This window comes from Bathycoccus prasinos, assembly GCF_002220235.1.
Source record: "Bathycoccus prasinos genomic : Chromosome_1".
In the NCBI taxonomy this organism is placed as follows: Eukaryota; Viridiplantae; Chlorophyta; class Mamiellophyceae; order Mamiellales; family Bathycoccaceae; genus Bathycoccus; species Bathycoccus prasinos.
This window is the reverse complement of record NC_024008.1, coordinates 458,728-482,615: the sequence shown is the minus strand read 5'-3', so window position 1 is coordinate 482,615 and position 23,888 is coordinate 458,728. Positions and strand designations below refer to the sequence as shown.

Genomic DNA, 23,888 nt, shown 5'->3' with positions numbered 1-23,888 from the left:
GCGATTTATCCTCCTGTCGTTGATCGTCGTAAAAAGAAAAGAGAAAGAAAGAAAAAGGAGAAAGAGTGTCGTCGTCGTCAGCGAGCGTTCGGTTGAGATGTATGCGTGCCCCTGATGAGCGCCCAAAAGGATGAGAGATTTCTCGTCATCCTTCTTTATCTCCACAACGGAGAAAGAAGTAAAAACATCTCAAAAGCAGCAGCGGTTCTTTAGAGAAAGAGAGAGACAGAGAGACAGAGAAACAAAGCGGGAAGAGAAGACTTCGCTCGTCGTCGTTTCGCGCGTCATCATCATCATCATCATCAGAGAGAGAGAGAGAGAGAGAGAGAGAGAGAGAGATTCGTACCTTGTCACCCATGTTTGGTGTTTTATTGTGGGGGCAAGAAACCAAATTTTGTGTGGTGTTTTCGATGACGAAGAGGACAAGAAAGGGGAAGAAAAAAAGGAGAGCTTTGGCGAAAGCGCCGCTCAGTCGTTCGGCGGTTGACGATGATATTTTCGGTAAAATCGATGGATGTTATATAAATACAGGATGCGCGAGCTCTCTCTTTCTCTGTGACTCGCGCGTTCTCTTTCTTTCTTTCTCTCTCTCAAAAGGGAAAGAAAGAAACTATTACGCCGGCGTAACTATGTAACAATTGAGGATTTTTAAACCTCTTTCGTCGGCGGAGCTGTGCGGCGCTTTCTGCGCGTGTTGGCTCATGTAATTCATCGCCCATAACTTGTCTCTTTCCTCCGGGGATTTATATTCGTTTTGGCACAAGTTGCCGTATAAATACGCGTCGATCATGTCACTTCCATGCGCCGCTAAGAATTCTTGCATTTTATCGACGAAGCGTTCGCTGACGATGTATGTTTGCAAACCAGCTTCGGAACCTTCGATAGGCCAGTGGCGGAAGGCTAACATCTCGCGATCGGAGGGGTCAAACAAGTTCTTCGCCTCGAACGTCGAGTGCATGGCGCACAAACTCCCATCTACACCACAGAATTTGTCCATGCCTTTGTGCAACAAAACGAAATCAGCGTCTTCGGGTAAGTTTTGCGCGACGCTGGTCATCGCCCAGAGCGGGATATTCGAGTACTCTTGCATCTTCATCAACCCGTCGGATTCCATGATCCACGCTTTGTCCATTCCTAAATCTTTCATGTTCTGCCACGCCTTCATGTGTGCGAACAAACACCCGATGTGGTGCGACAATCCGACCCTTTCCTGAGTCAAAGCGCCGGTTTCCTCCTCTCTTAAATCAATCGCGTCAATCCACGGCACTCCAACTAAACTCTCTGGCGATCTTCTCTCGTCCCAATATCGGTCTTTACTCATGGCTAACTTATTCGAGTCCGCAAAATTCCTCGCGTTAATACTCCTTATGTTCGACACCGCGTGCTCCGCCTCGTCGATATATTTCGGCCACGTCAACGGGTCCACCCCCCATGTCTGCTCGGCTCTCGGAAATACCGCTTTAATCGCGTGAAAACCTCTGTAATCGTCTTTGTTTTGGTGTCTGGTTATGATCATTAAGTTAACATCCAACGGCCATTGCGGGATCCCATCCGGGAACATTCCCGACAACGCGTCGTGGTAATATTCGCCAATCACGGAAACGCTCGGTACTGGAGAGATGCCGAATTTGTACAACAAAGAGGTGGTGGCAGAGTTGAACCCGGCGATGTATGCGAACGGCATGGCGAACAAAGCCGCGCACGCCAACGATATCGCGTACACCGTTCTCACGTTGTTCGAGAATATCCATCCCCTCCCTGTTTCGTGTGCTCCTCCTCCTCCTAAGAGCACGTCGGTTTCCGCGAACGAGACTGATTTTCTCCCCGTGGTGGTGGCATTCGTTTTATACTTCTCCGCGATGGCGGACTTTCCTCCTCCCGATGAGAGGACATCATCTGGCGGCGCGTTTGGTTTTCCCAACACATTTTTGCTGCTCGTGTTCTTAGCAGTCGAAGAACTGCTGTTCTTCGTCACGATCGGTCTCATTTCTCTCTCTGCAACCCCGAGATATTTGCCACAAAGCGCGTTGATGATGTTTTGCCGCGGATTCGACCACCCCCACACAAGAGTTTAGGGTTACATTACAACACCCTAAATACACACCGGGAGAAAAAGAGAGAGGAGAGAGAGAGAGAGAAAGCGCGAGAAGACGAGCGAGACGAAAAGAGCGACGACGTCTTCTTCTGAAAAGCTGTGCGCGCACGCGTGGCGAGGGAGTCTATGCTTCATCGCTGCGGCGTTTTGCACAGCGCTCGTTCAAATGCTCGTCGTCTAAAAGGAAAGCATAACTCGCCGTCGATTTCGTTCATACGTTACCGAGTGAGATGAAGAAGTTTTCCTCGTTCAAGAAGAAGAAGAAGAAGGAAGAAGAAGAAGACAAAGAACGTTTGGACGACGATTCAGAATCACCGCGCGTGGTTGTTTCCGGGACGGAGGAGGATTCGTCTTCTTCTTCGGACGAGGACCGTGAGTTCGAGGAGGAGTCAAAAGGAGAAGAAGAACAGTTGAAGAAAAAGAGGAAAAGAGAGAAGAAGAAGTCAAAGAAGAAGAAAGAAAAGAGAAAGAAACTCAAATCGGATGCGGAGAAAATAGCCGAGATGGAGGAGAAGTACGGTCGAGATATGGCGAAAGACGAGAGAGCGTTCGACGATCGATCGTACGTGAGGAATTTTGGCGAGGACGACCGGAAAACATTTGGCGTTGAAGGAGGAGCGATGACGTTCTTCTCCGATACGCGACCGGATAGCGGGAATTTGGCGTTTGGAAAGCCAGCGGCGAATGAAAAGGTGAAGTTTAAGCGGGAAGAGGATTGGAATGGAGGTGAAGCGCTTGGACCAAAAGCGACGACGACGACGACGACGACGACGCTGGAAAAGTTGGAGAAGGAAAACGGCAAAGACGGAGAAGAAGGAGGGGGAGGAGAAGAGGAAATATTCATCCCATTGCTTCGCGATGACTACGTCGACGTCAATACTAACTACAACATCTCGCACGGGAATAGAAATACCGATGATGAGGATAAAAGGAGGATGATACAAAAGCTCACGCAGACGGTGTTTGGCGCAACGAAAGGCACGATCGAGGACATCTATAAGCTCAACGATAAAGCTTTGCTAGAGTCCGTAGACGTTCTTCTCAAAAGCACCACCAACGAAAGTGAACAGCTTCGCGAGTTGACCAAAATACACAACGCGTTGACCCGAAGAGAACCGCGAAACGTGAAGAGATGGATTGCGTTTATCAATCACCAGGATAACTTTTTGGCGAGGAGTAAAAAACGTTCCGAACGCGAACGCATCAAGGAGAAAACGATTGCCATTTGCGAGCGGGCTTTAGAGTGGAATCCGAACGACGCGAGATTGCACGCGTGCCTGTTGAAGTGTTCGCAAGAGTGCGAATCGAAAGACCAAACGAAAGAGAGGTGGGTTTTAACGCTGAGAAAGTTACCGACGTCGGTCGTTTTGTGGTACGACTACGTCGAGTTTGTGAAACACGCGACGTCGTTCGCAGAGTTCAATTGCGAAGATGTCGTGCAAGCGTACGAAGACGCGTTACGAACGTTGACAAAAGAATTCCGGAAACTGAGCTCTCAGCGAAATACATCGAGCAGTTGCCGTCGCCAAATTTTGAGCAGGGATATCGGGAACATGTTCTTGGAACTCGTACAATTTGAAGCGAAATCGGGAAGGGCGAGGAAAGCGTTCCGAAGAGTTCAAGCGCATCTTGAATTTCGCGGGTTTGGAATGCCGCAAAAGCACATTGGAGATAACTCGAGACTTCTTCGCGAGTTTGAGAAGTTTTGGAAAAGCAAGAAACCTCGTTTATTGGATAGCGTTAACGACGACGGGGAGATTAAGAGTTGGTGGATGGATGAAAAAAATGGGTCCACCGCGAACGACGATTCTTGGGAGAAAACACGTGTTCAGGAAGAAGAAGAAGAAGAGGAAGAAGGAAAATCCTCGCCACCAGAATCTTCGAAAGTGAAAGCGCGAGAACCGAGCGTAAAAAAAGAAGTAGAAGTAGATCTTGGAAATAAAGAATCTGATGGCGACGACTCCTCCGACGATGATATCGACGAGGACGCTTTAGCGGCTGAGTTTGCAGCCGAGTTTGATTCTGCCGTGAACGCAGCCGTGGACGAAAACACGCTTCGCGAATGGTCTCGAGCGGAAAGTGCAAAAATGCGAAGCTATCGAAAAGACGTTAATAACGACGACAACGATGATGAGGAAGATTTCGGATCGATTACTGCGGGCTTGTGTAATATGTTTTGCGATAGCAATCTTGCCGACATAAACACGCAGTTTATCGAGCAGTGTTTCGCTCTCTTCGGATTGCACTCTCTCTTTGGCGCGTTGATTGGTAATCCAGACGCCGCAATCGCTCGTCTCTTTCGAAACGAAAACGCTTCTGAAGACGATCAAAGACGAGAAGATGGCCTATTTCCATTCGTTCCACGAGAAGAGGTACTCCGAAGTGTGCGCGTTTTGGCCACGTCTTCGTCATTAGCCTGTATGGCACCTTTCGCGTACGCCGCGGTGAAACTCGAACGAGAATTGAACGGACCAGAGGTTGCGCTCGCGTGGGTAAAATCATTGCTGAGCGGACCAGAGTACCGCAATAATTTACACCTTTACACTGAATGTGCATATTTGACTCGATGTACGAAGATAAAACAAGGAGATACGAAGAAGAAGAAGAAGAAATTCGTCGACCCGGCTCAGAAAATCGTCGAGACGACGATTCAAAACGCTTCGCGCATTCAGGATGGAGATACTCGTGAAACTGTTCGCGGCTTATGTCGACTCGTAAAAGAAAGCGCGCTTTACCTTTTGCGATACGATTCACCCAAAAATACAAACATTGCGCGATACATACTCGCTTTAGCGCGTGCGCATGTCATGTCTTCCAAAGGCGGTAGTTTTGATGAAAGTGTTCCCGCAAATGCGAGCGCAGAGAACTTGCGCTCGCTCGCGCAAGAGGCTATTAAAGTTCTCATGGAAGAAAGTAGTTCCACGCAACTCGAGGATAGTCTCAAGACATATCATCGCGAAGTGCTGGAATTCAAATCCGATATGCGCGTGTGTGCGATTCTTCTGCGCCTTTTTTGTGCGTCATCTTCGGCGGAGCAAACAAGGATTGACATTTTTCGAGATTTACGCAACCTTTCTAATTTTGCCTTGGAGAAGACGTGTTCGGATTTGTTACGCGACGTTATCCCGTATTTGTCGGAATCCGGAGAACTTGCAATAACAGTGACGGATGGATATAAAGAAATCGTAAACGCTCTGTTTCATGACGTGCCGTCATCGCAATTGGCAGTGAGTTCTATGTTCAAAGCGGAGACGTTCGAGTCAAAGTTGAAGCTGAAACTCGCGCTTGGACTCGCTCGAGAACTGTGTTTCTCCCGTGCGCGCGAAGAATCTAGAAACGACGACGCGACGCAGGATGGTACCAGTGATAGTAGCAGAAGCGCGCTCGTAATAACGACATTGCTTCCGACGCCTCCTTTCTTGACGCAAATTTGGCTCGCGCAAGTCAAGGCGTGCGGCGACGACGACAAGGCGAGGCGGAAAATTTTTGAAAGAGCCATCCGCTCGCACGAATCCGTCGAGCGGTGCCCGCTACTGTGGCAGACGTATTTTAATTCTGAGGTTCACAACACAGAGTACGCGAGAAGCGTATTTCTGCGAGGTATTCGTTCGATTCCATACGACAAAAAGTTCTGGCTTGATGGGATCGCGTGGAACGAAGGCTTTTCTCCGAGCGAAAGGGCGAATTGGATTGATATGTTGAAAAAGAAAGGCGTGGTCGCGGAAACGGACTTATACGAAGCGAAATTGATCGCGGCGACAAAACAACATTAGCAACTAGCGCATTTTAGTGATCTGCACAGCATTTTAAATCAAGACAATACTAAATACTTGAAGCAACTTGCAAAACAAAAATACTATTCTAAATCTAAAACCGTCGGGATATTATGTTTTTATGTATCCAAGGCAACCGTTCGGCGGCGGTGGCTTTTCGCCGTGCAGCTCATCTCCATGAATACCTCCATCGCCGTTTTCACGAAAAACGGAAATCCACCGAAAATCAAGACGTGTCCACACCACCACCTTAAATTCGGATAAGTAGGCTGTTTGGCTAATTTTTGCGCGAACGTATCCTCCGGCATAAAAATCTCTCCAAAAGACCACAACGTCATGGATACAGCCCAGGACGTCATGGCTAGCTCATCGATGACGTGCGCAAATCGTCTCATAAACGTCTTCTGTTTTTGCTTGTACGAAGCGTAGTTGCTAAAACACGAAAATATCCCCCACCCTTGCAACGCTTTAAAGAAAAGCGGGAACAACTGAAACATGATCGTCCCGTCCGCTATCACCCATGCAACTTTTGGAATCCATCTATACTCTTCTCTCAACATCTCCTCATCCGCCAAGTACCACGCAAAGTCCTTCGCCGCCCAAAATGTAATCCCCATGTTCCCTATAGGCTTTAAAACCGTATTCATTTCGAAGCAATTAATCCCTCGCGAGCGATAATAAAGAAATATCCCGGGTTCAATCACCACCGTCATCGCCAATAAAGTCAAAATGACCCCGGCATTATACGGCATCATAAACGTCGCGTCTACCCTAGTCCTTCTCTTCTCCTCCGTGAGTTCCTGAAACAACCACACCGTGTTCGCTAAAATCCAAAAACACAACGCCATCGTCCTCGCCAAGTCAATCGCGTATCTCTCCCATTCGCCTTGAAACGAAAAGAACGCTTTGGCGTATCCAACCACCACGAATGGGGCTATGCATACCGCCAACGAGTTATTTTCCGTCCACAAAATATCCGTGATGAGCCACATGGCGGTGGAAAAGTTGTCCCAGAAAATCGCCGGGTGTTGGTCGTCGAACGATTGGAAGAATAACATTCCCGTCGTCGTCGTCGAGTTCGCTTCTTTCGAGCTTTGAAGCAGTTTGGGGGTGTTTTTATTCTCGCGCACTTCATCTCTCGAAGCCGCTCCGTACTCGGCAGAAGACGATGTTAACAACGGTTCCTCTCCGTCTGGTGTTTTCATTCTCGCGCGTGTCTTCTTCTTCCGCGATGAGTCGGTCGCCCTTCCCCTCCCACGGACAAGTCGGAGAGCAAAACCCGTCGTCGGGTTGCTGTTGTAAAGAGCTCCCCGCGGACCAAAAAGTGCTGCTTTTGAGGGGAAATTAATTGGAAAACTTCTTAAATCGAGTGCACACTTACCCGGCACTGTGTTGTTGTTCTTGTTGTTGTTTGTGGCACCAGAATAAGAGGAAACGAACGAGCGTGAGAGAGAGTCTTTGACTCTTTCACTCTTTTAATACGCTGTTTCCTTTCCTCGCACAAAACGAGAGCTTTGAGGGTGACCGAGCACAGAAGTTGGACTGGAAATGGACGACGCTCTCGGAGGGGAGAATTCGCTCTCGCTCCTCTCTTTGCGTCGCGCTGGAGTGCGTTTCGACGACCGCGTGACTTCCTTCGCGGACTTGATACAACAACAACAACAACAACAAGGTGCGAAGAACGACGATTTAGACGACGATGGGCCTTCTTCTACTTCGACTTCTCTCGTCAGTTTGTGTCGGGAATGCTTCCTCCAATTTGGCCACGAGAAACTGGCGAAACGATTACCGAACGCGTTAGGACGCGCGTCGGATCCGAGCGGGAGGTTTCGAGTGGCGACGAGTTACGCCAGAGCTTTAAACGGGGTGGTTTTTAATAAGAATGCGAATAGTGGGAGCAGCACTCGTAGTGGTGGTGATGGTGATGGTGGTGGCGATGGTGATGGTGGCGGCAAAAGGAGAGTTGGCTTCAGTCATTTCTTGTACCCGTCGGAGGAATACGCGAGAGAAATCGTGGCGTTGCTGTGCGAGATGATACCAGAGGACGAGCGAAGGAAGAGTAACGCGACGTCGTCGACTTTTTTTGGTCGTGGTGAGGATGGTTCGGTGGTCTCTGCGTTGGAGAGAGCGGTGCGAGTGGCGAACGGCGTGAAAACGTCCTCGTCTTTCGGGGAAGCGGCGAGTCCCTTTGAAAGTAGTTTGAGGAGGAGCGAGAGAAAGAGAAGGATGCGAGAGATTGTCAACGCACAGGCGAGAGTTGTGGCGAACAGACAGCGAATGCGAGACAGAGAAGGGTTCGCTTTGACGAAGAACAAAGAAGTGGCGTGGACGAAAGAAAACGGGTTGTGGCCTGAGGGACCGGAGAACGACGACGGGATCGCTGTTAACGTGTTGGCATCGAATGGCGTCGGAGGGTTGGTTGCCGCCGCTTTGCGAGTTGCCGGTGGCGATAAACTTGCGTCAAATAGTAGTAAAAATAGCAGGATTGCAGGAAAGGATGGGGGCGAAGAAGAAATGCAACGTTTAGGCGATAGAATCAAATCCGCTGCGGAAGCGAAAAAGAACCGAGAAGATTCTGCAAACGAAACCCTCGAACAAAGAGCTCAAGCGCGGGAAAAGGATTTAGAAGATTTACAAAACGACGTTGAAACGACTCGACAGACGATGGAAGCGTACGTGTCGAGATGCGAAAAAGCGTTGGAGGAAATGCTCGAATACGCTCGATTGGAGAAGGAAGAATGCGCGAAGTTCCCAGATTTAGAGGAGGAATATTTAATTCGAAAAATGGCGACGGATATGGTCGTCGGTCCAAACGCATCAAAGGGATCGCCGGAAAAAGCGAAAGAGGAAATGGAAAAGCTCGTTCGAGAGGACGAAAACAGACGTCAAGAATTACAAAAAGAGTGGGACGACGCTCGCCTTCCTTTGGAACACGAAATCGAGAAGAGAAACGCGAAAGCGGAAGCGGAACGAATGCGAGCTAAAGAGCAACTTGAAGAGATTCAAAGATGGAAAGAAGAGGCAAAAGAGCAAGTTCAATTAGCTCGACGAAAGGCGGAAGAGCGCGATCGGTTATCGCAAGCGTTAGAGCGAGCGCCAAGAGGCGTCAATCGTCCGAGTTTAGTTCAAAAAGTCACCACCATCGTGAAGAACATAAAGAAACAAGACGTAGAAATTGCCAAGATTGTTCGCGACGCGAAAGCGGCGGAATTACAGGTGGCCGAAAGTGCGGAAAGTTTACGCAGGATATACGCAGTCGTTGAGGACGCCATCTTTAAATCCGCAAAAACGGACGAGACGATGAAAATGGCGTATAGATATTTGCACGACATGCACAAGACGTTTGCGAAAATCTCTCGAGACGTCGCCGAGGCCTCGGAATCCGCGCGAGCGCGAGGTGAATTGGAGGAACAAATGGACTCGCTAAAAGAATTGAACACGGATTCAAAACAGGTGGCGAAAGATGTGGCGATGTTGAGGAAATCAGTGAAAAAGTTGGAAGAGAGAGTGAATGTAAAGTAAAGAAAGTTGTCAAACGCACGCAAAGATGTATCTTAAATAATTGAGTATTGCGCATAGAGCATGTCTCTGACGTTGAAGTACGCATCCGAGATTGATCCTTCAACAATCAACTCATCGTCTTCGGCTCTTCGACGAACGACGACTTGTCCATTCGCGCAAACTAAAGCACCGCCTTCGCCAAACTCGGCGGGTACGCCCATTCTCTGCAAATACCTTCTAAACTCGGACAAACGAACGTCACCCACGAACGCCGAGCGTCGGTGATGTTTAGTCACGATGTTGATTTCTGTACCTTCATTTTCTTCGTTGTCTTCTACCACGAGAGCGGCGGCGGTTGGTTCTTTCTTTATTAAAGAAGGACCGGTGACTTTTCCAGCGAGTAAAGATTCGTCTTTAACTGTTTTTGATACGGTTAATTTCAAAGCATTCACTGGGACCGGGAGCAACTCCGGCGCCGAGCCATCTTCAGGGATTGGCCCAATGACGCCATCGATCCAACCGACGGCATAGCCACTCACCTGTCGCAAACGCGCGGAGGATAAAACCGCTTCAGAAAGTCGAACCTTGTACGTCGGATGTACCGAGGATGCATCTAACGTCTCGTTGTTCTTCGGATAATCAATCTTCGAGCTCTTCGGGAAGTGTTCGGAATCGTTGTATAAGTGCGAAGCAAGCTTCTCGGCATCTTTCACAGTACCACTCACGAGAATTACTCGTCGCGGTTCTAGACGCGGGATGATTGCTTTCACTGATCGACCATCGGCTAATCCGTCGTAATCAAAGTTTGATTCAATTGCCGCTTTCACGACGATTTCTTTCGTTTCCTTGACGACTTTCGTTGGTATTCCCACCGGTCGTTCGAGAGCTTTCTCTTCTTTACCCGCATTCGCATCTATATCCATATCCGGTTGTTTGTTAGTCAATTTCGCTGCTATTCCCATCGTCGCGTCCATGATGCCATCTACGCCCGCGAGTTTATCGACGTCGCCGGTACTTTCAAACGATTGATCTCTCGTCATTTCCGGTCTTAATTCGTTCGCGACTCTAAAGAACGCGTCCGCATCGATGGCTTCCCCGTACTCAGTTTTTGCACTCATACCCGAGGGATCGGATGATGAAGAAGATAATTTCGTTTCGTCCGGAAAGACGAGATGCTCGAAACTTTCGGGAATAAATCCATCGACGATGCACTCGCGTCGCTCAAACGACATTTGCTTGTCTCGCAGCGCAATACCAGTTTCCTCGTTTACTTGAGGTGGCGGTACCAAACGCTCAACTTTTTCTTCTTCCTCTGCGACACCCGCTTTCTTTTCACCGTAAATATTTTCGTCTTCAACTGGTTGCGAGAGCGTCGCAGCGTCCACATCCATCTCTTCCTCCAACATACGTTTCTTCTCTTCTTCTTCGGCCAGTCGCTTCGCTTCTTCTTCTCTCCTCTTTTCCGCTTCGAGACGTTTCTCTTCTTGTTCGTGCTCCCACGCTTCCAACTCTTTCCCAGACAGCAATTCTCGCCTCGCTAATTCAACTTTCATGATCACGTCTTTCTTTTTCGTCTTTGAAGAAGTCGTCTTTGCTCCTCCCTTACTGCACTTTTCGACAATCTCTCTCGCTAATCCAACTTGGCGACCAATTTCGTCCGGCCAAATGAAACAATTCTTCGCGTCCGAGGCCCATTCAACGAACAACTTCCTCGCAAACCCACCTTCTAAAGACGCCAACGATGCAAGGACAACTTTCGGTCCCGGAGGTAATCTCGTAAAATCTTCGTACGAGTGACACGGAAACAATCTTTTCACGTCGAACACGTTCTGTCGCGTGCTATCGAATTTCAAACCAACGTCTTCGTTCATCCATTCTAAATGGGACCGCGCGAACTCCAACGCGTTTGCGGCGACGTTATTGAACAACACTAACTGATAGCTTCCTAAATTTTGATTCTTCCACGTCTCTTCTAATAATAAAGCCAACTCTAACGTCCTTCCAACGGCGTCGCAACAAATAACCACGTTCCCTTCCATGCGCGCGTGTTTTAAGACGCAATCGACTAACGGCAAATCTCTCACTTGCAACCTCGACTCGGGCGCTTTTCGATCCACGTTCCGACAATCTGTAATTAAAACCGACGGTCGATGCACAGTCTCTGCTAAACTCGTCCCGGCTAAATGTCGTTCTTTCCGCATGTTGTAATCAACCGCGTAGACGATATCCTCGGCGTCTTTTGATATGCGCCAACATGAACCGCCTAACGTGTGACCGGCGTTGATAGCTTCGACGACAATATCGCTATTGGTAGCACCACCACTATTTTTGCTATTAGTACCCGCGTCGCTCTCACCACCACCACCACCCCCTGCGCTTTCTCTCCTCACGCTCACCCTCGAATGTTGCTGATACTTCACCGGAACAAACTTACTAAACGCCAAATCCACGTCATCTAGACTGTATCCCACATCTTCTCCAAACTCCCCTCGAAACTCGGAATACCCGAGCGCAATGTCGTAACACAACATTTGCCCCAACTTGTGCGTCGGTATCGACGCGTAAATTTTACAGTTTGGGTTACATTTCACTCGCTCGGAGAAGAGCAAAGGTACCGCGCCGACGTGTCGTTGCGTGCAGTGCGAGATCAACACGCAATCCAACGTAGGCGCGATTTTCTCCAACTCTTTCACGTACTCGGTTTGATCGAACCTGTCGTCCCATCCGCAATCTAAAAGTATGTTCGCCTGGTCTATTTGCAATAAATAGCACAGCGGTTCAGTCGTCGTCGTCGTGCCGCCTCGCGCGCCGTCGTCCTCCCGAATGCCTCCCAATAGAGGCGTCAAAGCGACTTTGTTCCCAGACTCGAGGACTAAATTTCTCTTCGCTTCCTTTCTTTGTCTCCTTTCTGTTCGCTTCCCCATTTGACTCGTCTGAATCGTCGTCGAAACTTTCTTCTCCTCCGCTTCTTCTTTTCCGCCGTCGTCGTCCTCATCGTTCGGCGTTTGCGATTTCCCTCTTCGCGCGGTCGATTTCCTTTTAGTATTCAAAGCGTTCGCGTTGTTGTTGTTTTCTCCTTCGGATTCATCTTCTTTCACGAAAGGCGACGGTGACTTTGCTCTCTTCTTTTTCTTCACAGCAGCAGTAGCAGCAACATCACCTGCACCACCACCACCGTCGTCGTCCTCCTCGGTGGACCGAGTGGTCGCGGTCGCTTTCTTGGTCTTCTTCTTCGGTGGCATAGTATACGAGAGAGAGATGAAGTGTCGATGTGCATGAAACGAACGAACAACGAAAACAACGAAGAAGGAATTTTTGCGTTTTTGGTCCATTTAGGGTTTGTATATAAACCCTAAACTGTACTTTTCTATCCACTTTTGGAACATTTTTTATCCTAAGAAAAGCAGTCAAACGGAGAGAGAGAGAGACGCACGAGAAGAAGAAGAGGAAGAGGGAGATAAGAGAGAGACACTTTAACTGACGAAGAGAAGAGGGAAAAAGAGAGATTTAAGAGAGATACGTCATGTTCAGCTCTTTATCCTCCGCGGCGTCCTCGGCGGCGTCCTGGGCGATGGGTTCTTCCACGACGAATCCCAACGATGCGAACACGACCGAGGGGGGCGAAAGCACGGAACGAGTCGATCCGACGAAACTGTTCCACGAGTTTCCGCACCCTCAAGATTGGCACGAACGAGTGAGAGAGGTTTTAGAAAACTTGAAAAAGACAAACACGGAAGTTCCTTCGAAGATGTGCCCCTTAGGGGACGTGGAAGCGACGTGCCGAAGATTTCTCGTCGCAAGACGGTACAACGTGGAAGCGGCGGAGTTGATGATGCGAAAAGCGATCGAGTTTAGAAATTCGGTGCGCATCGGCGACGCGGTAGGCGTGGAGAACATATTAAAAGCAGCGCCTCGGTGGGATTTGTTAGAGTTGTCGAGGAAAATATTACCCAACACGCCGTTTCACTGTTACACGAAACAAGGGTATCCGGTGTATTTGTTGAGGATTGGCAAAGGAGATTCGAGTTTAGCGTTGGAGGTTTCGGACGAGGTTCACGTGTATTCGACGATCATAAGAGGGGAGCATTTGATGCGGTCGATTATCCCGGAGGCGACGGAAAATGCGAAGAAATTAGTGGAAGGGAAGACGAAGGAGGAGATTAAGGAGGATTTCTGCGCCGTGAATCAAGATACGAAATCGCAGATGGTGGATAAACAAGTGGTGTTGTTGGATTTGAAAGACGTCGGTTTGAGCGCGATGAAGTGTTTGTACGTGTTTAAGATTGTGAATTCAACCGCGTCGCATAACTATCCGGAGTTGAGTAAAGCGATTTACGTTTTGAACGCGCCGACGGCGTTTGATTATTTGTACGCGGCGGTGAAACCGTTTTTGGCGGTGCACACGCAACACAAGGTGAAGGTGTTTTCGGATCCAAAGTTGCAGTACGAAGCGTTGCAGAAATTGTTGAAGGATGAGGATATTCCGGACTTTTTGGTGCCGAGCGAAGATGTGGTGCCAGGGAGGCACAATGGCTTTACGGACGGAACAGTCACGAATCAGATGGGGGATGGGTACATGCCGGAAACGGTGAAGAAGCAAAACGAATGGATCAACGCGCAAGCGATCAGTACGTACGCGGCGGCGACCAGTCCCAAAGCCGGCGACGCGAAGAAGAGTCCATTTAAAGAAGATAGCGGAGATGGTGGCGACGCCTTAGGTGGCACGATTGAGAAAATCAACATCATGAATTTAGCTGACGAGCAACCACCGAAAGAGTAAATTTATACTGTATAACCACGGTACTGGTACAATCTTGTCGTTGCGATCATAATACAAATAGGCCTATAAAAATCAATACTATTACACGCAGGCGTTCTCTTCTTATCTCTCTCTTAAAATTACTAGCGTTTTAATCGAACGGCTCTCTGAGCTATCAGTGCCTTCTGCTTCAACTCTTCGATTTCTTTCTTTAAAGTTTCGTTTTCTAATTGTAAAGCGCTCATTGTTTTCTCCGAGTCTTCTTCTTCTTTAACTTCTTCTTCGTTTTCCTCTTCGCGGCCTCCACCGCCTTCAAACCTCTCCAAAGCTCTCTCCACAGCTTCAACTCTCCCACTCCCACTCAACACCTGCAAACCACCGGCATCCATAAAAGTCATACCCAGTGCCCCTAAAACTTCCATCAATCTCTCGCCGTCGAACAAATACAAATACGCCACCAACGCCTCCAACGCCGAAGCGTCTCGATGTTCCACCCCGCTGTGTCTCGCTCTCGATTCGTGGCCGTAATCCGCCCCCCACTTTAAAATCGCCATCTCTTCTTCCGTCAAGAACGTCCCTTGTTCTAACGAGAGAAGTCTCTCCAAATGCGAGTGCATCGCGACCGCCGAGCACCACCCGTCTTGCGCCGCTCTTTGCGGCCTCAACGTTTTCACCGAAGTCGACGAGTTCCCACCACTTCTTCCTCCTTGTCTGTTCGGTGGATTTTCCCTCTCGGATTTCTTGCACCTACGTAAAACTAAGTGTTGTCTCGCGAACAGTTCCCAAACGGCGTCGCCCAGGTAGGTGAAGCACAAAGCGACCGAGGCGTCGCGGTTTTGTAACAGTTTCGGAACGACATAAACGGGAGACGGAGAAGACGAATTTGGGGAAGAATTTGTTTTCAAAATGTGCGCGTCTAAACCTTTATGTGCAGGCGGTTTTCTTCGCTTGTTCTCGTTGGACTTGATGGATTTGTTCCCGCATTGGATGGTGGTACTCTTTGTTCTCTTTTGACGAGAGCATTCCCGAGAAGAATAAGACGAACACGAGGCGGAGAGTCCGGAGGTTGCGCGGTGCGTGGAAAGCATAATTTTATGTGGATAATTTTTGCTTTTGAACACTCTAAAAAAAATACTTGTTATAATAAAATACTCGATGGATTTAATGATCAATCAAATCATCGGTTCGCCGCGGCTAACGCGCTCAACTTGTACCACGCGCACTCGTCTTCGTTGCAATCTCTGCTCAAAAATTCTTGCCACGATTTAATCGCGGCTTGTCGATAGTTATTTGTGATCCGTTGCGCGGGCTCGCCTAACACCGTCGGGTTGTGGTCGCACGTTTCCGATTCTTGGTCCTTGGCGTGTCCTTTCCCGGGTAAGCCTTGACGAAGGGTGTTGCACATGCCGGCTTTTAAGTCCGATGAGACGTGACGGACGAGATTGCGGAAACCTTCAGGCCACGTTTTGGGGTTTTTCGTTCGCCATTCGTGCGCCTTTTGGTACAACTTTTCGTCCGTGGTGTATTGTTCCAACTTGGCGGCGAGTTCGTCCACGGAGTTGAAATCGCGCAAGTCGATGACGGACTCTTTGGACGGGATGTAATCTTCTATGCCATCCCAGCCGACGTAGATTGGGATGGAACCTCGAGTTAAACTATCCCAGAGCTTTTCGGTCATATAGTTTGGACACTGGACGCCGTTTTCCAAGGCGAAGTAAAACATGAATTGCGATTTAATTAAATCTTGTTCCATGTGGTTCCCGTCGCGTCCAGGATCGTTCAAGGCGTCCATGTTGTGTTCACATCCACCCATGGACATGACTGGAAATCGCGTGGCGATGTGTTTTAAGATGGCCGATCTATCTTCGGCGCAATCTTTGGCCCACCAGGCGATGGCCGGCACTCGCGCTTCTTTCGGTAACTTCCATAACTCGTAATCGGTTAATAAGGCAGAGATAGACGGTCCGAACGGGTACCATAATCCAGTCTTGGTCGGATGGAACGCAGCGATGTATTGCATGTTCTTCAAACTTTTCGGATCTTTCAACTCGTACCCGTAGTGATCGGCGGATTCGTGCGCGTAGTAAAAGTCTACTTGTTTCGAGTGATCCTTTTTGGGCGGTAAAAAGTGCGGGTCTTCGCCTTCCGCGTGTTCGGTTTTATAATCCGCGGTCCATAAGAACGCGCCTTGGTTGAACAACCTCACGTCGCAATCAGCCGATAACTCCTCTCTGACCTCGCCGATGCACAAACCGGGTTCATACAACGTGTTTAAGTTTCCCGTGTACGTCCCGTCCCACGAATCCTTACCACCGGCTAAGCACATGGTAAACTTCCCGTTGTGTTCTTTCGCCGGCCTGTGCTTCCACGACCCATCCGCGAACGCGAAATCGTTCTCGTCAAACTGCGGGACTAAACTCGGAAAACTCTTCGCGTCCGCGCCGTCTTTCGAAAGCAACGTGAGCAAAGGGTCCGAAGCGTACGCCGACGAAGAAGAAGAAGACGAAGTCGATCCTCGTTTCTTCGATTTCGACTTTTCCTCGTCTTTCATCACCATGTCTCTGATGGCGTCGTACGATTGTGCCGTCAGTGGAATTTCTCCCAAAGACTGTTTGTTCGCGCGGCCTCCCGACGTCGTCGTCGCGATTCGACCATTTTCTCGTTGTTGTTTCGAAGTTGATTTCGAAGCAGACGACTCCGCCTTGTGAATGACATCGAACCCATCGTTTCCACTCTTAAACCCGGCGACGGCAAAAAGCACCATCATCGACGCCAGACCTGTGAGTCCGACGACTTTTTTCGAAGTCGTCGTCGTCATCGAGGCGGTCGACGACGACGCGGAATGTGATGACGCGACCCGAGAATCCAAATCCGCGGCATTAATGAGCAGCGGTGCCTCTTCCGGCGCAATCTCCGTCTCTTTCCTGCTGAAGCGAGACATAATTTCTCGTCAATCAAAGCTCCTCCGTAAAGCTCCTCCGTAAATCTGCAGAGACGTTGATCTCTCTCTCTCTCTTTAAGCGGGCGGGGGATGGTATAATAAAACGAATCTCTCTCTCTTTGTCTTTTCCCGAGCGAGTGGTTCTTTGAAGAAGCAAAAGAAGGAAAAAAAAATTTGTGCTGCCCTGCTTGACACTTGATTTCAATTAAAGATTTTGGTTTAATTCATTCATTAAAAAGACTCTACTTACTCACTCACAAACGCACACATCCACTCTCTCTCTTTCTCTTTCTCTCTCTTATTCTCTCTCTTTTATATATATATAATATAAGAAATAGTATTAATCGGTCGGTTCGTCGATCCACTCGTCGGCGTCTTCGTCCCCGGCGGGGCCTTCCTCGTTCGCGTCGACGAAATCATCCGGAGGCGTTGCTGCGGAAGCCGCCTTCGGGCTCGCCGGAGGCTCTGGCGCTGCTTTCTTTGGAGATTTCGGGGCGGGGATTTTCGGCGCCGGGACTTCCTTCGTCGGTTTTTCTTCTTCCTTTTCCGCCTTTTTCGGCGAAGGAGAAGGCGGCGCTTTTGGACTGGCCGGTGGCGTCGCTTTCTTCGCCTCTTTCTTTGGCGATTTCGGCGGCTCCGACTTGGGCGTCGGAGGCGCGTTCTGCGCCGGTTCTTCCTTTTCTTCTTTCGTTTCGTTTTTTGTTTGTTCTTCTTGTTCTTCTGCTACGGTCGCCGATTTTTCCATCTGTTTCGCTAACTCTTGCTCCCCTCCGTACGCCGACGCCGACGGTCTCTTGCTGGACATTTTGGTCTTTTTGGCGTCTTCTTCCATCACTAAAGCTTCGTCAAAGTTTGGAAACAAGTTTGCAAACTCCGCGGGGTCGGCTAATGCCTCGGCGGCTTTCTTGTTAATCTTACCTAAATCGGATTTCCATAACTGGACGATTTCGGAAACTCTAGACGGCGCGTACGTTCGCGCCATGAAAGCGGCTTCGGGGACTCTTCCAGTTTCCACGAGCAAGTCCAAGCACGCGTCGATATCACCCAACGAAAACAAACAAACGAACGCGACGTTGTTCTTGCCTTTGGCTTTGGCAGCTTCGGCGAGTTGCATCAACTGCTTCGGGTTTGCCGCGGCGGAAGCCAACAAGAGTTGACCGCTCAAATCGCCCGAGCGGTCCAAGCACGCGGCGGCTAAATCGAGCTCACCGGTAGACATCGCGAGCTCGCCGAGCTGTTTCCACTTACTCTCGCCGACGTCGTCGTTGTAAGATTCGATGATTTCTTTCGCGATACCAAGCTCGCCGAGTTGTACCGCGAGTTCAAACTTAAAGTCCGGATCAGTCGCCACTCTCAAAGCGTCCGAGACCAAACCTCTAGCCTCCAAGAATCGAGCGACGGAGTTGTGGTGTTCCGTCGGAATAGACGTCAACAACTCCTCCGCGGCTTCTAATTCGCCTCGCAAAACTAACGTTTTAAACTCAATGACGCTCAAAAGCATCGTGTACGTGACGATTTGGAACTCTTTGTCGATCAAGTACAAGCGACTTTGCGCGGCCAAGTACCCCAACAAATACATCGGTCGATCCATGTGGAACAATGTCGTGACTTCACCGCCGATGACGTAGTTCAAGCGCATATCCGAGTTGTTGTACACGAAACAATCGCCAACCCAAATACCGGTCAAAACAGTTTCCGAAATTTCCGCCAAGAGCTCGAACGAGTCCTCGACGCCTTCGCCTTCGTCAAACTCGCCGCTTTCAAACGCCGCGGCGACGACTTCCGGGTCGTACCTCAAAATATAGAAGCTGTTTTCGGAGATGATGCAGCACATTTCCCCGGACTCTGACCATTTCACATCTCTCACCGTCGCGTCGATGCGCTGAATGACGTTCGCTTGTTCCCAATCGTAAAAGCAAATAAAATCAGTCGATCTCAAACCCAACAAAGCGCCGCCGTGCAAGCCTTCTGCTGCGAAGTGCGGGCGAAACTCCAATTTTTCTTTAAAGTTCTTGAAGATTTTAATCTTACTCGGCGACTCGCGAATGGCGTATTCGCTCGCATCCGCAGACCATCCAAACTCTAACGCTGAACCAAACGCTTTGTTTCTCCACGCCAACGCGGTGTAAATGATATACTCGCCGTCGCCGCACGCGGTGATAAATCTCCCGTTCGGGTTGTGTTCAATGGATTGAGGGTACAAATCGCACGAACCAAAGTCTTTCGCGGCTAACGGCAATCTCTCCCCGTCCGCGATCTCGTAGTCTTGCGGTAAAGCTTTCACGTTAACCGTTTGCACTTCGTTATGCTTCGCGTACACTATTTTACCGCTCGCGTCCATGCTCGCCACCGGGTCTTCTCTCCCAATCTTGAACATGACCGTCCCTTCGTCGTAACCGACCGAGACGGCGTTGGAACCTTTAATAACTCCAATCGCCCACACGCGCTCTAAGCCGTAATTCAAGGTGTTTTCCAATCTGTACGTCGTTTGGTGCCAAATTCTCAACGTCCCGTCTTCGCTACCGGTGATGATGATCGGCAACTCCGGGTGAAACGCCACAGCACTGACGTTGTGCGAGTGCCCGTCCAACGTTTGCACGCACGTTTTCGTTTGGTAATCCCAAATCTTCACCAACTTATCGTCCGCGCCAGAAATCAAATACGGCCTATCCCCACCGGTAAAGTAATCCACGCAGTTCACCCCTTTCTCGTGGCCTTCCAACGTAAAGTTCGGCGTCGGTTGGCCAATCGACCACACCTTGACGGTTCGATCCAAACTCGCCGACGCGAACGTGTTCGTATCTTTCGGGTTAAAGCACGCTTGCATCACGTAGTGCGAATGGCCCTCAAAAATCTGCATGCAATCCCAATCTTTCTCCCACGACCACAACTTAATCAACATATCGTCCGAACACGACAATACGAACGGTTGCGTCGGGTGCACGCACACCGACCGAATGTAATCCGCGTGCGCCTCGAACGCTTTAATAAGCTCCGAAGTGTTATAGTTATACACTCGAATGAACATATCGTCCGAACCGCAGACGATCCATTGTTTCCGCAGGCACCACTTCGCCGTTCGTACCGGTAACTCCGTCACGTCGAAGCTCTTCACTAAACTATTCGTCGCGTGGTTCCAAATGAACACGTTCCCGGAGTACAAGTTCGCCAGAATCCACGGTTCCACCGGGTGTAAATCCACCCCTTTGACGCGATCGGAGCGTTGGACCAGTTTGCGTTTGATGTCTAATCGTAACGGCATCTCGCGCACGTTTCGTTGGCTTTACGATGACGTTTACTAAAGAAAGAAGAATACGAGACCACTGCTCTTTCGTTTCTTCGCTGCTCTTCTCGCGTTTTCTTCGCGTGTGCGATACTCGATGAGAGGAAGAGATCCGATTCAAAACCCCCCAATCGATTGCGTCGTGTGGCGTTTTTTGTGAGGACCTTTTTTCCTTTCTTTCCTCGCTCTGTAAACCCTAACTCTATCAAAACCCTAACCTTTTTGCCTCCGTGTGTTTTTTTGCTTATTTTTCGAGCAGAGTTTTGCGTCTCTGATGATAGAGGAACACTTTTTCAATCAGATAAAGCACACGTGTTTTTGTTTCCTCATCATCTCCACGCAGAGAGAGACAGACAGACAGCGAGAGCTCGCGGTACGGGACACACACACACGCACGCGCGCACATCAGCAGCAGAAGCCTACTTTTTTGTGTCGGTTATTTAGTATTCTATAATAGCGCACAGAGAGAGAGAAAGAGAGAGAGAACGAGAGTTTAGTATAAACGAGGTAAAAGAAAATGTTTAGCGTAGGAGCCTCCCCGAACACGGCGGCGAGGACGTCGGTTTCATCTTTGAAGAAGACGAAACAGAACAGCCGCGTTAAAAGTGGATCGAGAAGAAATGTCGTGCAAACGTTCGCGAAGAAAACCCCGGACGGGCCGAGAGTGTGCATCGCCGGCGTGACTGGAGCGGTCGGGCAAGAGTTTTTGAGAGTTTTGAAACAAAGAGACTTCCCGTACAGCGAGATGAAGATGCTGGCGTCCTCGAGAAGCGCGGGGAAGGAAGTTGAATTCGACGGGGAGACGTACACGACGGAAGAGTTGACGGAAACGTCTTTCGATAACATGGATATCGCGTTGTTTTCTGCCGGAGGGTCCATTTCGAAAAAGTTTGGCCCGATCGCGGTGGAGAAAGGGTGCTACGTCGTCGATAACTCGAGCGCGTTTCGCATGACGGAAGGCGTGCCGTTGGTCATTCCGGAGGTGAACCCAGAAGCTATGGCCGATATGAAAATCGGTTCCGGTAAAGGCGGGATCATTGCCAACCCGAACTGCTCGACGATTATCGCGTTGATGGCGACGACTGCGATTCAAAGAAAAGTTGGCATCGAGAGAATGGTCGTGTCTACGTACCAAGCGGCGTCCGGCGCCGGCGCGCAAGCCATGGCCGAGTTGGAACAACAAACGAGGGAACTCGTCAACGACGGGGAAGTAAAAACGAAAGAAATCTTCCCGTGGGGATACGCGTTCAACTTGTTTTCCCACAACGCGCCGATGATGGACAACGGCTACAACGAAGAAGAAATGAAAATGGTGAAAGAAACCAAGAAAATTTGGAACACCGACGACATCAGCATCTGCGCGACGTGCATCCGCGTCCCGGTCATGCGCGCGCACGCGGAGAGCATCAACTTGACCTTAAAAAATGACTTAAGCGAAGAAGAGGCGAGAAAAATCATCTCTGAATTCCCGGGCGTTTCCTTAATCGACGATCGCGCGAATAACCGATTCCCGATGCCCTCGGACGCGAGCGACCAAGACGATTGCTTCGTCGGTCGCATCCGAAGAGATATCTCGCAAAAAGGAAACAAAGGTTTGGAGTTGTTCGTGTGCGGGGATCAAATAAGAAAAGGTGCCGCGCAAAATGCCGTGCAAGTCGCCGAGTTGTTGCTTTAATCGACTTCTATTTTATTTTATCATCATAGAGAGAGAGAGAGAGAGAGAGAGAGAGAGACAGACGTGTGTGTTTTTAAAGAGACAAAAAATCAGAGATCTTACAATTCATATAAAATTCGCTCTTTACTTCATCACTTATAACACACACGCAACGTTTATTATTATGCTGACGACGACGGAAAAGATGACCACGGAGGCTTTAGCCGGTACGTTTTGTGCTTTTTTTTCTCTTTCTTTCTGTCTCTCTTACTCTTAAAGCGCGGTTTGTTGTTCACTTCGTGCGAGCGAAGATTAATAGACGACGACCCGTTTTGAATTTGGATTCGTTCGTGTAATTCGCTAACAACGACACTTCTCTCCTCCTCCTCCGACGATTAATGATGACGATCAATCAGGTGCCATCGGCGGCGTCGTCTCTGCCATGCTCTTATACCCGCTCGATACGGTGAAAACAAGAATCCAAGCCGAACAGACAGAGAGAAAAGAGGAAGTCGTACGAGGCGGTCTTTTCCGACGCTCGATTTCCTCCCGGGAGCCTTTACTCCTGTCTAAGAAAAAGAAACCATTCTTGTTCCAGTTTTACGAGTCCATCCATCGAGACGGCGTCTTGCAACTGTTCAACGGCGTGAAACCAAAGTTTTACCACGCGTTGACCTCTTCGTTCGTGTATTTCTTCGCCTTTAGCGGGTTGAAACGGAAAGTCGAGGAGAGAAATCCAAACCAAAAGATATCGATTGGGATGAGTTTAATAGTCGCGACGACGGCGGCGGCGATGAACGTTTTGTTGACTGAACCGTTGGATACGTTGAGCACGCGAGCGCAGGTTGGGAGTTGTCCGACGAAAAGAGGCGAGCGAGGAGGAGAGAGGGATGGGATGTCTGTGCACGAATCGGGAGATTTTAGCAACGTGGGCCAGAGTTTCAATCAGAGAGATTCGAAAGAAGAGGAAAGAAAGAAGAAGTTTCACGCGAGCGATTCGGAGGTTTCAGATTCCGAGAACGAAAGTGATTCCGAATCAGAATCGGACGACGACGACGACGAGAGCATCGCGAGTACTCCGGGACAGAGCTCGGCGACGAAAGGAGGGAAGAGAGGGAATGCGAGTTTTGTGACTTCTTCGAGCTCGTTTCGAGACGTCGTGAATAGAAAACTCGAGCGAGCGCAGCGCATCTCCTCGAAAACCATTCGAAAGTTGCGCATGAAGTTGCCGTCCAAGAAAATGCTGGAAAAGAAAGCGAGAATGTATAAACGACGCGTGCGAAGAGAGTATCGGAGATCGGTGGAGATTTTGACCACGACTGTGCCAAATTTATACGCCGGCGTAGGAGCGTCGTTGTTGCTCACGGTGAATCCAACCATTCAATATACCATGTACGAGCAATTAAGACAGAGAGCGTTGAAAGGATTGAGCGTTGGGAGAAGGAAACCGGTGAGAGAATTACCGGTGTTTGAGGCGATTGTTATCGCGGCGTTATCGAAAGCGGCGGCGACGGTGGCCACGTATCCTTTGATTCGCGCGAAAGTATTACAGAAAGCGGCGACGAATCCGAACGAGCAACACTCGCAACAAAAGAATAGAAGAAACGCTAGTAGTAAACCAACCGATTTTGCGACGCTATCGTTGTTACAAATTATGGCCGACTTGAAGAAGCGAGAAGGCTACGCGGGTTGGTATCAGGGCTTAAACGCGCAGCTGACGAAAACCGTCGTCGCCTCGGCCATCGGGTTGAGCATCAAAGAAAAATCGTTTCGAGCGAGTCAACTGTTAGTCGCCGCGTTTTCCAAGCACGATTAGGACAGATATATATATACATGTTTTGCCTTGTACTACCAAATACTAAGTACTATAGTCATTGTATTC

General features: G+C 49.3%; 11 protein-coding genes across 11 annotated transcripts; 5 read left to right on the top strand and 6 right to left on the bottom strand.

Moving 5' to 3' along the window:
- Positions 1 to 613: 613 nt before the first annotated feature.
- Bathy01g02550 (unnamed protein product) lies at positions 614 to 1,987 on the bottom strand (the record flags this gene model as incomplete). The annotated part of the gene is made up of 1 exon (XM_007515304.1): positions 614 to 1,987. One exon carries the CDS (start codon positions 1,985 to 1,987, stop codon positions 614 to 616), a length of 1,374 nt encoding a protein of 457 aa, XP_007515366.1.
- Positions 1,988 to 2,325: 338 nt separating this feature from the next.
- Positions 2,326 to 5,868, top strand: Bathy01g02540 (predicted protein; the record flags this gene model as incomplete). The annotated part of the gene is made up of 1 exon (XM_007515766.1): positions 2,326 to 5,868. The coding sequence occupies one exon, from the start codon at positions 2,326 to 2,328 to the stop codon at positions 5,866 to 5,868; it is 3,543 nt and encodes a 1,180-aa protein (XP_007515828.1).
- Positions 5,869 to 5,987: 119 nt separating this feature from the next.
- Positions 5,988 to 7,073, bottom strand: Bathy01g02530 (unknown protein; the record flags this gene model as incomplete). The annotated part of the gene is made up of 1 exon (XM_007515077.1): positions 5,988 to 7,073. One exon carries the CDS (start codon positions 7,071 to 7,073, stop codon positions 5,988 to 5,990), a length of 1,086 nt encoding a protein of 361 aa, XP_007515139.1.
- Positions 7,074 to 7,416: 343 nt separating this feature from the next.
- Bathy01g02520 (coiled-coil domain-containing protein 22) lies at positions 7,417 to 9,358 on the top strand (the record flags this gene model as incomplete). The annotated part of the gene is made up of 2 exons (XM_007515734.1): positions 7,417 to 9,321; positions 9,356 to 9,358. 2 exons carry the CDS (start codon positions 7,417 to 7,419, stop codon positions 9,356 to 9,358), a joined length of 1,908 nt encoding a protein of 635 aa, XP_007515796.1.
- Positions 9,359 to 9,422: 64 nt separating this feature from the next.
- Positions 9,423 to 12,701, bottom strand: Bathy01g02510 (predicted protein; the record flags this gene model as incomplete). The annotated part of the gene is made up of 1 exon (XM_007515639.1): positions 9,423 to 12,701. One exon carries the CDS (start codon positions 12,699 to 12,701, stop codon positions 9,423 to 9,425), a length of 3,279 nt encoding a protein of 1,092 aa, XP_007515701.1.
- Positions 12,702 to 12,892: 191 nt separating this feature from the next.
- On the top strand, positions 12,893 to 14,149 carry Bathy01g02500 (predicted protein; the record flags this gene model as incomplete). The annotated part of the gene is made up of 1 exon (XM_007515449.1): positions 12,893 to 14,149. The coding sequence occupies one exon, from the start codon at positions 12,893 to 12,895 to the stop codon at positions 14,147 to 14,149; it is 1,257 nt and encodes a 418-aa protein (XP_007515511.1).
- A 122-nt stretch (positions 14,150 to 14,271) lies between these two features.
- On the bottom strand, positions 14,272 to 15,216 carry Bathy01g02490 (predicted protein; the record flags this gene model as incomplete). Its single annotated transcript, XM_007515287.1, has 1 exon — positions 14,272 to 15,216. One exon carries the CDS (start codon positions 15,214 to 15,216, stop codon positions 14,272 to 14,274), a length of 945 nt encoding a protein of 314 aa, XP_007515349.1.
- Positions 15,217 to 15,305: 89 nt separating this feature from the next.
- Positions 15,306 to 17,069, bottom strand: Bathy01g02480 (predicted protein; the record flags this gene model as incomplete). The annotated part of the gene is made up of 1 exon (XM_007515192.1): positions 15,306 to 17,069. One exon carries the CDS (start codon positions 17,067 to 17,069, stop codon positions 15,306 to 15,308), a length of 1,764 nt encoding a protein of 587 aa, XP_007515254.1.
- Positions 17,070 to 17,409: 340 nt separating this feature from the next.
- Bathy01g02470 (coatomer subunit beta') lies at positions 17,410 to 20,331 on the bottom strand (the record flags this gene model as incomplete). The annotated part of the gene is made up of 1 exon (XM_007515632.1): positions 17,410 to 20,331. One exon carries the CDS (start codon positions 20,329 to 20,331, stop codon positions 17,410 to 17,412), a length of 2,922 nt encoding a protein of 973 aa, XP_007515694.1.
- A 538-nt stretch (positions 20,332 to 20,869) lies between these two features.
- On the top strand, positions 20,870 to 22,027 carry Bathy01g02460 (aspartate-semialdehyde dehydrogenase; the record flags this gene model as incomplete). Its single annotated transcript, XM_007515235.1, has 1 exon — positions 20,870 to 22,027. The coding sequence occupies one exon, from the start codon at positions 20,870 to 20,872 to the stop codon at positions 22,025 to 22,027; it is 1,158 nt and encodes a 385-aa protein (XP_007515297.1).
- A 421-nt stretch (positions 22,028 to 22,448) lies between these two features.
- On the top strand, positions 22,449 to 23,822 carry Bathy01g02450 (predicted protein; the record flags this gene model as incomplete). The annotated part of the gene is made up of 1 exon (XM_007515094.1): positions 22,449 to 23,822. The coding sequence occupies one exon, from the start codon at positions 22,449 to 22,451 to the stop codon at positions 23,820 to 23,822; it is 1,374 nt and encodes a 457-aa protein (XP_007515156.1).
- Positions 23,823 to 23,888: the final 66 nt, after the last annotated feature.